Below are 12,366 nucleotides of genomic sequence, written 5' to 3'. Positions count from 1 at the left end.
GCGTCTCTGCGTCTGTGTCTCTGCGTCTGTGTCTCTCACTGTCTCTGCATCTGCGTCTGTGTCTCTCACTGTCTCTGCATCTGCGTCTGTGTCTCTGCGTCTGTGTCTCTGCGTCTGTGTCTCTGCGTCTGTGTCTCTGCGTCTGTGTCTGTCTCTGCGTCTGTGTCTGTCTCTGCGTCTGTGTCTGTCTCTGCGTCTGTGTCTGTCTCTGCGTCTGTGTCTCTGCGTCTGTGTCTCTGCGTCTGTGTCTCTGCGTCTGTGTCTCTGCGTCTGTGTCTCTGCGTCTGTGTCTGTCTCTGCGTCTGCGTCTCTGTGTCTGTCTCTGTGTCTGTCTCTGTGTCTGTCTCTGTGTCTGTCTGTGTCTGTCTCTGCGTCTGTCTCTGCGTCTGTCTCTGCGTCTGTCTCTGCGTCTGTCTCTGCGTCTGTCTCTGCGTCTGTCTCTGCGTCTGTCTCTGCGTCTGTCTCTGCGTCTCTGTGCGTTTGTCTCTGCGTCTGTGTCTGTCTCTGCGTCTCTGTCTCTGCGTCTCTGTCTCTGCGTCTGTCTCTGCGTCTGTGTCTCTGCGTCTGTGTCTCTGTCTCTGCGTCTGTGTCTCTGTCTCTGCGTCTCTGTCTCTGCGTCTCTGTCTCTGCGTCTGTGTCTCTGTCTCTGCGTCTGTGTCTCTGCGTCTGTCTCTGCGTCTGTGTCTCTGTCTCTGCGTCTGCGTCTGTGTCTCTGCATCTGTGTCTCTGTCTCTGCGTCTGTGTTTCTGACTCTGCGTCTCTGTCTCTGCGTCTCTGTCTCTGCGTCTCTGTCTCTTCGTCTGTGTCTCTCTCTCTGCGTCTGTTTAGGTCTCTGCGTCTGTGTCTCTGCGTCTGTGTCTCTGTCTCTGCGTCTGTCTCTGCGTCTGTGTCTCTGTCTCTGCATCTGTGTTTCTGACTCTGCGTCTGTGTCTCTGCGTCTGTGTCTCTGTCTCTGCGTCTGTGTCTGTCTCTGCGTCTGTGTCTCTGTCTCTGCGTCTGTCTCTGCGTCTGTGTCTCTGTCTCTGCGTCTCTGCATCTGTGTCTCTGTCTCTGCGTCTGTGTCTCTGTCTCTGCGTCTGTGTTTCTGACTCTGCGTCTGTGTCTCTGCGTCTGTGTCTCTGTCTCTGCGTCTGTGTCTCTGCGTCTGTGTCTCTGCGTCTGTGTCTCTGCGTCTGTGTCTCTGCGTCTGTGTCTCTGCGTCTGTGTCTCTGCGTCTGCGTCTCTGTCTCTGCGTCTGTGTCTCTGTCTCTGCGTCTGTGTCTCTGTCTCTGCGTCTGTGTCTCTGTCTCTGCGTCTCTGTCTCTGCGTCTGTGTCTCTGCGTCTGTCTCTGCGTCTGTGTCTCTGCGTCTGTGTCTCTGCGTCTGTCTGTCTCTGCGTCTGTCTGTCTCTGCGTCTGCGTCTCTGTCTGTCTCTGTCTCTGCGTCTGTCTGTGTCTCTGCGTCTGTCTCTGTCTCTGCGTCTGTCTCTGTCTCTGCGTCTGTGTCTCTGTCTCTGGGTCTATCTCTGTGTCTGTCTCTGCGTCTGTGTGTCTGCGTCTGTGTCTCTGTCTTTGCGTCTGTGTCTCTGTCTCTGCGTCTGTCTCTGCGTCTGTCTCTCAATCTGTCTCTGCGTCTGTGTCTGTGTCTGTCTCTGCGTCTGTGTCTGTCTCTGCGTCTGTGTCTGTCTCTGCGTCTGTGTCTCTGCGTCTGTGTCTCTGTCTCTGCGTCTGTCTCTGCGTCTGTGTCTCTGTGTCTCTGCATCTGCGTCTGTGTCTCTCACTGTCTCTGCATCTGCGTCTGTGTCTCTGCGTCTGTGTCTCTGCGTCTGTGTCTCTGCGTCTGTGTCTCTGCGTCTGTGTCTCTGCGTCTGTGTCTCTGCGTCTGTGTTTCTGTCTCTGCGTCTGTGTCTCTGCGTTTGTGTCTCTGCGTCTGTGTCTCTGCGTCTGTGTCTTTGCGTCTGTTTCTCTGCGTCTGTGTTTCTGTCTTCGTCTGTGTCTCTGCGCCTGTGTCTATACGTCTGTGTCTATACGTCTGCGTCTCTGCGTCTGTGTCTCTGCGTCTGTGTCTCTGTCTCTGCGTCTGTGTCTCTGTCTCTGCGTCTGCCTCACTGTCTCTGCATCTGCGTCTGTGTCTCTGCGTCTGTGTCTCTGCGTCTGTGTCTCTGCGTCTGTGTCTCTGTCTCTGCGTCTGTGTCTCTGCGTCTGTGTCTCTCACACTCGCTCATTCACTCTCACCCACTCACTGATAATGGTCGCGGCGCTGCACGGCTGTCCCACTGCTCTGGCAGCTTCTCCTGATTTGAAAATGACGGCCGCCATTATTCAATCTCGTATTCCCTGCTTTCCCCGCCCACTGGCGCCTATGATTGGTTGGCGTCAGACACGCTTCCACGCTGAGTGACAGCTGTCTCACTGCAACCAATCACAGCTGCTGGTGGGCGGGTCTATATGTTGCAGTAAAATAAATAAATAATTTAAAAAAATGACGTGCGGTCCCCCCCCCCCAATTTTGATACCAGCCAAGATAAAGCCACACGGCTGGAGGCTGGTATTCTCAGGATAGGGAGCCCCATGTTATGGGGAGCCCCCCAGCCTAACAATATCAGCCAGCAGCCGCCCGGAAATACCGCATCCATTAGAAGCGACAGTCCCGGGACTTTACCTGGCTCATCCCGAATTGCCCTGGTGCAGTGGCAATCGGGGTAATAAGGGGTTAATCATGGCAGGCGTCTATGAGACACCCCCAATGATTAACCTGTAAGTGAAAGTAAATAAACACACACATCAAAAAAATACTTTATTTGGAATAAAAGACAAAAAAACACGCTCTTTCACCATTTTATTAAAATCCACAAACACCCCTTCAGGTCCGACATAATGCACAGAGGTCCCGCGACGCTCTCAGCTCTGCTACATGAAGCTGACAGGAGCGGCCGTAGAACACCGCCGCCGGGAGCTCTACGCAGCAACTGAAGTGAGCTGCGCTGTCAGCGAGGATGTCACTGAGGTAATGCCGGTGTATGTGCTTAGATGGTGCTTGCGGGAGTGCCGGTGTATGTGCGGGGATGATGCGTGCGGGAGTGGCGGTGTATGTGTGGGGATGATGCGTGCGGGAGTGCCGCTGTATGTGCTGGGATGATGGTTGCGGAGATGATGCGTGCGGGAGTGTCGGTGTATGTGCGGTGATGTGTGCAGGAGTGCCGGTGTATGTGCAGTGATGATGGGGGTGCGGGAGTTCCGGTGTATGTGCGGGGATGATGCGTGCGGGAGTGCCGATGTGTGCAGTGATGATGGGTGCGGGAGTGCCGGTGTATGTGCGGTGATGATGGGGTCTCTCTCTCTCTCTGCCTTTAATAAAAAAGACAAAAAAAACGGATCAGTTTTTTACCGGATCCGTCACATCAGTTTTTACACAATCCGAGACGGATCCGTTGCATTAGGCACAAACCGGATTGTGCCTGATTGTAAAAAAACTGATGTGTGAAAGCAGCCTTACCTGGACTGGAGGTGGCTTGAACCATGTAATGTCAGGTTTACAGCAGCCTCTTGATACTCAGAAACATTTTCTACAGCAGCATGCCTATCTTGAGTGTTGGATCATAATCTGGTGTACAGCAGTGAGTGGCCTCTTCTTAGCTCTGCACGCCTGTTATCTCGAGTGTTAGATCAGATTGATCTGGTGTACATCAGTAAGTGACCTCTTCTTAGCTCTGCACTCCTATGTCCAGTGTTAGATCAGAAAGATGGTTGACAGCAGTGTCAGTAACCTTTTGTTATTTTTTTTACCTCTACACTATTTCAAAAATTAAATTTTAAAGACAGTGGGCAGCAATGTGACCAGCCTTTTTTTATCTTGGCACTTCTGCGATCTCCAGTATTAGATAATAAAGATGGTGTACTGTGTTAAGAGGCTGCTCACACTGTTGCCCCCCTGGTATCTCCAGTATTAGATCATAAAGATGGTGGGCAGCAGTGTCAGCAGCCTCTTCTTGCCTCAGCACTCCTGTTATCTCCAGTATTGGATCAGAAAGACTAAACACCAGTCTTACCTCGGCATTCCTTTTTATCTTGAGTACTGGATCAGGATATCCATTGTGAGTGCATCTTCCTAAACAGCAAGACAGAGGGTCAGAACTTCCTTCTGTGCATGCTCAAAGAGCACTTTTTTTTTTTTTTCCCCTTTCCTTTTAAATACGTGTTTGTTTGAATTTTGTTTTGCTCTTGTAGACCCACTAGTGACCTTTTTTTATTTCATATAGCCATTTTTGCTTTTTAGATGAAGGGATTGGCCTTAAGCAACTCTGAAGTAATTCGTCAAGTGCACAACAGCTTTGCAAGGTATGTCTTTGATTTAAAATGAAGATTTATATATTTTGTTTGAGTAAACTTTCTTCCAAGAGCTACAGGTTTTCTATTTTGTCACAGTAATGCAAGTGTATTGATTGAGGCCGTGTCTCTCTAGATCAGGGGTGGGAACCTTTTTTCTGTTGGGGGCCATTTAGAAATTTCCACTGGCCTTCGGGGGCTGCAAAAAATTATCAGCTTGAAAATTAACATAATATATTTGGTCAAACAATTAACTCACCTCTACTGTGGTGGCTGGAGCTTCTCTCTGGTGCGGCTGTGATGTTCGGTGATATTGATCACTACCTGCTGACAGATTACCTTTACTGGGAATTTAGTAACTGACCTAACTATGTTCACAAAGTGCGTTTTTTTGCTGAGGTTTTTTTTTTTGTTTTATTTTTTTATCTCTGCAGCAAAACTTTATCTTGTGGCAGGAAGTCTCCTGATGGTTTTCTGCGTTTTTTGCTGCTCAGTCTACATCCGGAGCCGCTCATTAGCCTCATACATATTCACTGCTTCCACCGCCATCTGTGATTTGGTTGCAATCAGACATCGCCCCCATCTTGAGTGGCAGCATGTGTGACAGCTTCCAATCACAGGCCCTATGTGCGTCTATATCGTGGTATAAAAATAAATAAAATTGCCGTAGGGTCCCCCCATATCATGTTAACCAGCACAGATAAAGCATAAGGCTACATGTTGCAGCCCCAGCCATGCGCTTATTTTGGCTATGTACCACAATAAAATCAACCACTTGCGGCTATTTTTTTTTTTAAATATTTAAACATATAATTTAAAAAATCTGGTGTGCAGTCCCCCCCCCCCTTCCCACTCTCTCCAATTTTGATGCCTGACAGCTGGAGGCTGGTATTCTCAGGCTGGAGGGTCCAATGCTTATTGGGGCCCCCCAGCCTAAGTAAGCAGCCTGTAGCTGCACTCTTGCCTCATCTATTAGCTGCGACAATCCCAGAACTTTACCCGGCTATTCCTTATTGCCCTGGTGAAGTGGCAACCGGTGTAATAAGGGGTTAATGTCAGCTCACACCTGCCACTAAGCCCTATATTAGTAATGGGGAGGGTCTATGCGCCTCCCCCCATTAGTGATCTGTAAGTGAAAAGAAATTAAATAAAACGCAAACACCAAAAAAATCCTTTTATTTGGATTAATATACAAAAAAAGCACCCTTTTTCACCCCTTTATTAACCCCCAAAATACCTCTGAAGGTTCGACGTAATCCACATGAGGTCCCAGAATTATTCTTGGTCTACTACATCGGAAGTGACAGCGAGTGGCCGTAGAACATGACCGCCCGCTGTAACTGCAGGCAGAGACTGAGCCTCAGCGTTAACGTCATTCACGTTACTTGTAGTCATAGGTAGAGGTACCCACGGTCCTCTACCTGAGGTCAAGTTACCTGTGGTCACAGGGGCAGGACCGTGCAAACCTATAGCTGTGACCGAACTAACCTGACTGACATAATCACGGTGACTGTTACTCTCTGCTTGAAGTTCACAGCGGGCGGTCATTTTCTATAGCCGCTCACTGTCACCTCAGATGTAGCAGTGCTAGGATAGTCGTGGGACCTCATGTTGATTATGACTGACCTGGGTGTTTGGGGTTAATAAGGGGATGAAAGGGGGTGCTTTTTTGTCTTTTATTTCAAAAAAGGATTTTTTGTGGTGTGTTTTTTATTTCTTTTCACTTAAATTAGTAATGGGGTGGTCTCATAGACCCATCCCCATTATTAATCTAGGGCTTAGTGGAAGCTGTGAACTGACATTAACCCCTTACTACCCCAATTGCCACCGCATCTGGAAAATTGAAGTGACAGGTAAAGTTCTTGGATTGTCTCATCTGATGGATGCGGCAATCCTGGACAGCTGAAGGCTTCTATTTATAGGCTTGGGGGACCCCAATAAGCATGGGTCTCTCCAGCCTGAGAATACCAGCCCCCATCAGTTGGGCTTTATCATGACTGTTTTTTTTTTTAATTATTTAAATAAAAAGTCACATGCGGTTCCTCTTATTTAGATGCACAGCCCAGATAAGCACACAGCTTGGTGCTGAAGCTTGTAGCCATATGCTTTCTGTGCTGGGTAGCCTAATATGGAGGAGCCTTCTCCAGTTTATTTTTATACCACGATAGGGACCCACACACAAGGTCTGTGATTTTAAGCAGTCAGACGCTATCACAAAGGTTGGGGGCGCGTCTGACTGCAACCAATCACAGTTGCCAGGATTGCTGGTGTTTGAGGGAAACACTGCATATGTATGAGGCTAATGAGTGGCCCCAGAAGTAGAATGAGTGGCCAGGAGTTACAGCCGAGCCGGAGACTCAATAAGTTATAATGCGCTTGCTTCAATCTCCCTATCCTTCCTATACCACCATTTTTAAGTGCCGTATTCTGGTCTCCATAGACTTATGTGGGGACCAACATCCGGCCAGATACCCTGGATCAATTCTGGGTATCTTCGAGTCTACCCATCACCACTTGTAGGGTGAAAAACCATACAAAAATAAGCGCTGAAAAGGATTGACATGATCATTTTTTCAATAATGCAGCAAAACCCAAGGAGGTTGACAAAATAGTCAGGGAAAAACGCAGGGGTTTTGTGTGTGTGCGCGCATGAGATTGCTGGAAAATCATACTTTGCAGGGACTGTGAACGTAGTAAGCGAGAGATTTCTTCAGCTCACCTGCTGCCCGGGCTGCTGGTCCTTGCGGGTGCCTGGAATCTACCGGTAAGTCCCAGCCGGTTAGAAGTAATGGAAAGAAGGGAAAAAGATCCGGCACAACCTCTTCTAAGATAAAATCATCCAAACTTTATTTTTGAATATTAAAAAAGTTCCATCCGTGAAACCGAAAGAGGTGTTAATCCATGGAAACTTAACGCGTTTCGGACTTCCACATTAAAACAAAAAAGAGTCCTTAATCATAAGTAATCCATGTATACCATACGGCTACTAAAATAAACTAGTTCACTAGGTGGACACAAAGGAAAGACTGGCTATCCCTAATTGCACTTATCTGTCAATGGGTGTTATCCAACACTCATAATTACAAGCAAGAAATTGACCAGGTAACATGCCATAGTAAACCAAAATTACATGCATGCATATCAAAATGAACATACACACACCCTTAATGTTGTAAAAGTATTCCAACAGATCTTAATGTTTTAAAATAATATATAAATAAAAAAAAAAAATATATGTATGTATGTATATGTATATGTGTATGTACATACATATATATATGTACATACATTCTGATATAGAAGACTGCCCATATATGAGTATATAAACGTATAGGCAGAAATGTATAGAAAGACATATGTATATGAAGAAAAAAAACTCCGATTGTAAATATGTAATATTCAAAACCATCCGGGGATCATACAAAAATGCTCATCCAAAAGGAGAGAATGTCCGGCCAGAAAAAATGTGTATGTCCAGATATACATGCATGTTCATTTATATAAATGCCTACGTGAAAAAAAAAATTTCTTTTCTTTTACCGAAATAAATACCGGCATTATGTTCACATTATAGCGTGCTAATTTACTGATTATATATTCATACATAACTTGAATTGAAAAATTCCACTAAACTGAGTATAAGGCAATAGACATCACACCGAATGTCCTCAGCAGATGAAAATACGGGATGATGGGATATAAAAAAAAAAAATAATCTAGATGTATCAAAAAATATAACGCAAATCAGAGCGGTAATTAAAACTGCCAGGGTATCTTGAATCCAACCGCAGGATCCATTTAGCCTCCGCCAGTAAAAGAGCCTGAAACCAATCACCTCCACGGGGGGGTCTGGGAACAGACTCCACACTCGTGATTATCAGAGATGAAAAATCTGCTGAGTGACACTCAATGTAATATCTGGTAAGGCCAGACAGGGAACATTTCCTAACTAATGCCACATAATTCAGAGAGGTTTTATCTTGGGCTGCTGATGATATTCGGACATGCTCAGAAATCCTTGCCCTCAATACTCTAGAAGTGCAACCTACATAATTTTTACCGCATAATGTGCATGTGGCTACATAAACCACATGTGTGGAAGCACAATTAATGAAAGATTGAATGTTGAAACACTCTCCATTGCTGTTCAAAAAGGACTTGTTATTGCGCATAAAGCGACAAAGACCGCAACGATTAGACCCACATTTATATGAGCCAGTGACATTAAGCCAGGTTTTATTAGTCTTCCTAGAAGAATACATACTAGGGGCCAGTAAATTTCCGATGGTACAAGATTTTTTGGCCACAATATTAATTCCTGGATGAAGGATCGTGTTCAAAGTAGCATCCTGAAAGGGGAATAAACCGCTGGATAATTCGCTTAATCTGAAAGAAGTCAGTACTGAACGGTGTGGAGAAGGTAACCCGATTACTAGGGGTGGTCAGTATGGAGCGTTCCTTCAATAAATCAGATCTAGTTCTACTGGCTGCTATAGAAGTGGCTCTATTTAGAATACGATTAGAATATCCCCTTTCACTAAGTCTATGCTTAATGCGGCCTGCCTCATCATTATAAGACACCTCCAATGAACACGATCGTTTAGCTCGCAAAAATTCTCCCACGGGTAAATTAAGCTAAGTGTGGGGCATGTGGCAGCTACTGGCATGGAGGGAGGTGTTCCCACAAATGGGTTTCCTATACAAAGAGGAGTGAATAACGCCAGACAAAGGATCCCCAGACAACAAAATGTCCAAAAAGGGGGCTGATTCCATGTGCAAATTCATAATAAATCTCAAATTAAGAGAATTCTCATTGAAATAAATATTAAGGGCCTCCATGGCCTGCTGGGGGGAATCATAACCATCTGCCCTACATATCAGGATCTGGTCATCAATATATCTTGCGTACCAAAAAATTAATTCCAAAAATGGGTTGTTATCCACATAGATATATTGCTCCTCCCAGTAGGCCATGTAAATATTGGCCAAAGCACATGAACAACTCGCCCCCATAGGGCAACCTGGGGGGTTTTGAACAAAAAAACTTATGAATACCTTCTTGTTGATTCTCCGGTTTGTCCCATATTCCAGGGTCTTCCGAAGATCCACAAGGGTATTTTTCCTCCTCCTTTAAGACCGATAGTTGCCAGTACTGGGTCTCTAACTAGCAACCTGAGTGATTGGTTGGATCATTATATACAGCCTCTCATGAAGCGAACTATAGGATATATAAGAGACACCAAAAGTTTGTTACAGTGTTTGGAGAGAATACCATGGTCTGATAATCTTTTCTGGATAACGAGTGATGTAAATTCGTTATATCCCAGTATACCACACAGGGAAGCCCTTCAAGCCCTATATTTTCACTTGGAGAAATACAGCCCATTAGATGATGTAACTAAAGAATTTATTCTTATGACCACTGTTCTTTTGTTGACCCACAATTTTTTTCAGTTTAATGGGGTCTTTTTTCTCCAGACAGCCGGTTGCCCTATGGGGGCGAGTTTTTCATGTGCTTTGGCCAATATTTACATGGCCTACTGGGAGGAGCAATATATCTATGTGGATAACAACCCATTTTTGGAATTAATTTTTTGGTACGCAAGATATATTGATGACCAGATCCTGATATGTAGGGCAGATGGTTATGATTCCCCCCCAGCAGGCCTTGGAGGCCCTTAATATTTATTTCAATGAGAATTCTCTTAATTTGAGATTTATTATGAATTTGCACATGGAATCAGCCCCCTTTTTGGACATTTTGTTGTCTGGGGATCCTTTGTCTGGCGTTATTCACTCCTCTTTGTATAGGAAACCCATTTGTGGGAACACCTCCCTCCATGCCAGTAGCTGCCACATGCCCCACACTTTGCTTAATTTACCCGTGGGAGAATTTTTGCGAGCTAAACGATCGTGTTCATTGGAGGTGTCTAATAATGATGAGGCAGCCCGCATTAAGCATAGACTTAGTGAAAGGGGATATTCTAATCGTGTTCTAAATAGAGCCACTTCTATAGCAGCCAGTAGAACTAGATCTGATTTATTGAAGGATCGCTCCATACTGACCACCCCTAGTAATCGGGTTACCTTCTCCACACCGTTCAGTACTGACTTCTTTCAGATTAAGCGAATTATCCAGCGGTTTATGTCAGGATGCTACTTTGAACACGATCCTTCATCCAGGAATTAATATTGTGGCCAAAAAAGCTTGTACCATCGGAAATTTAGTATCCCCTAGTATGTATTCTTCTAGGAAGACTAATAAAACCTGGCTTAATGTCACTGGCTCATATAAATGTGGGTCTAATCGTTGCGGTCTTTGTCGCTTTATGCGCAATAACAAGTCCTTTTTGAACAGCAATGGAGAGTGTTTCAACATTCAATCTTTCATTAATTGTGCTTCCACACATGTGTTTATGTAGCCACATGCACATTATGCGGTAAAAATTATGTAGGTTGCACTTCTAGAGTATTGAGGGCAAGGATTTCTGAGCATGTCCGAATACCATCAGCAGCCCAAGATAAAACCTCTCTGAATTATGTGGCATTAGTTAGGAAACGTTCCCTGTCTGGCCTTACCAGACATTACATTGAGTGTCACTCAGCAGATTTTTCATCTCTGATAATCACGGGTGTGGAGTCTGTTCCCAGACCCCCCCGTGGAGGTGATTGGTTCCAGGCTCTTTTAGGGTATGTGCACACGTTGCTTTTTTTTCCGCGCGGAAAAAAACGCACCCTCTGGCAGAGGGGAGAATTGTAAACAATGCTTTTTGAGAAACAATGCATCGAAAACGCATGCGTTTTTCATGCGTTTTTCATGCATTTTCCATGCGTTTTTTTAGGTGCGTTTTTTAAGACTTGGGTACCTATACGTCAGAAAACCCCCACAAGTGACCCCATTTTGGAATCTGCACCCCTCAAGGATTTTATTCAGGAGTATATTAATCATTTTGAATCCACAGCTACTTCCCCCAAAATGTAGCTGTAGCAACAATATTCTCACTGTTGGGCTATGTGGCCATGATCCAGCGACACGGCGTCTAGTACACAGTGTCAGCCTTCCTGCAGAGATGTGAGTGTTTCCCACGGGAGAACGCAGCTGCCCATGCCCACGATTTGGGTTCAGGCTGCTGTGGAGCTCTATTCTACCTGCAGAGAACACTCATCTACGCAGCATAAATTGACATGCTGAGGCTCGGGAAGCTGCTTCACAGGTCGGTTTATGCTGCAGAGAAAAGAAGCACAGTGGGCATGAGATTTCTAAAAATCCTTCCACTGTGCTTCTACTGCACAACGCAGCGTCATGGACTCAGGGAAAACACTCTGCGCCCAAAACGCTGCAAACCCCGATTGTGGGCATCCAGCCTAAAAAGCGTCAATGGAGGTCAAATATATATACAACGTCCCACCCCCCCTGCATATTCTAAGCTGGCACCTTTAGTACCTTTCATGTGGCACTAAAGGGTGCCTAGCCTAGTTTTTATCACAAAAACAAAAAAAAAAAATGGCGTGGGGTCCCCCCTATTTTTGATAGCCAGTCAGGGTAAAGCAGACAGCTGTAGCCTGCAAACCACAGCTGGCAGCTTCATCTTGTCTGGTGATCAATTTGGAGGGCTCCCCAGGTTTTTTTTTTATTTATAAATAAAAATAATAAAAAAAAAATAACATGGGGTCCCCCCAAATTAGATCACCAGCCAAGGTGAAGCTGACAGCTGAGGTCTGGTATTCTCAGGGTGGGAAGAGCCATGGTTATTGGACTCTTCCCAGCCTAAAAATAGCAGGCCACAGCCGCCCCAGAAATGGCGCATCCATTAGATACGCCAATCCTGGCGCTTCGCCCCAACTCATCCCGCACCCTGGTGCGTTGGCAAACGGGGTAATAAATGGGGTTGATACCAGATGTGTAATGTCACCTGGCATCAAGCCCAGCAATTAGTGATGTCACGGCGTCTATCAGACACCCGACATAACGAATTGACAGTAAACAAAAGCAAAAAAAGACAACAAAAATTTTTTTATTAGAAAAAACACTCTCCAAATCATTCCCTTGTTCTCCAATTTA

General features: G+C 45.5%; 1 protein-coding gene across 4 annotated transcripts in view; it reads left to right on the top strand.

Moving 5' to 3' along the window:
• Positions 1-12,366, top strand: part of UCHL5 (ubiquitin C-terminal hydrolase L5) — a 578,874-nt gene that overhangs the window by 252,497 nt on the left and 314,011 nt on the right. For all 4 annotated transcript variants that reach the window (XM_075321965.1, XM_075321962.1, XM_075321964.1 and 1 more), the window contains one exon: positions 4,255-4,316. In XM_075321965.1, the coding sequence (XP_075178080.1) occupies positions 4,255-4,316 (62 nt within the window). The remainder of the gene's footprint in view (positions 1-4,254; positions 4,317-12,366) is intronic.

The sequence above is a fragment of the Anomaloglossus baeobatrachus genome, chromosome 8 (genome assembly GCF_048569485.1).
Source record: "Anomaloglossus baeobatrachus isolate aAnoBae1 chromosome 8, aAnoBae1.hap1, whole genome shotgun sequence".
NCBI classification, from domain to species: Eukaryota; Metazoa; Chordata; class Amphibia; order Anura; family Aromobatidae; genus Anomaloglossus; species Anomaloglossus baeobatrachus.
Note: the sequence above shows the minus strand (reverse complement) of the source record. Positions and strands in the feature narration are given on the sequence as shown.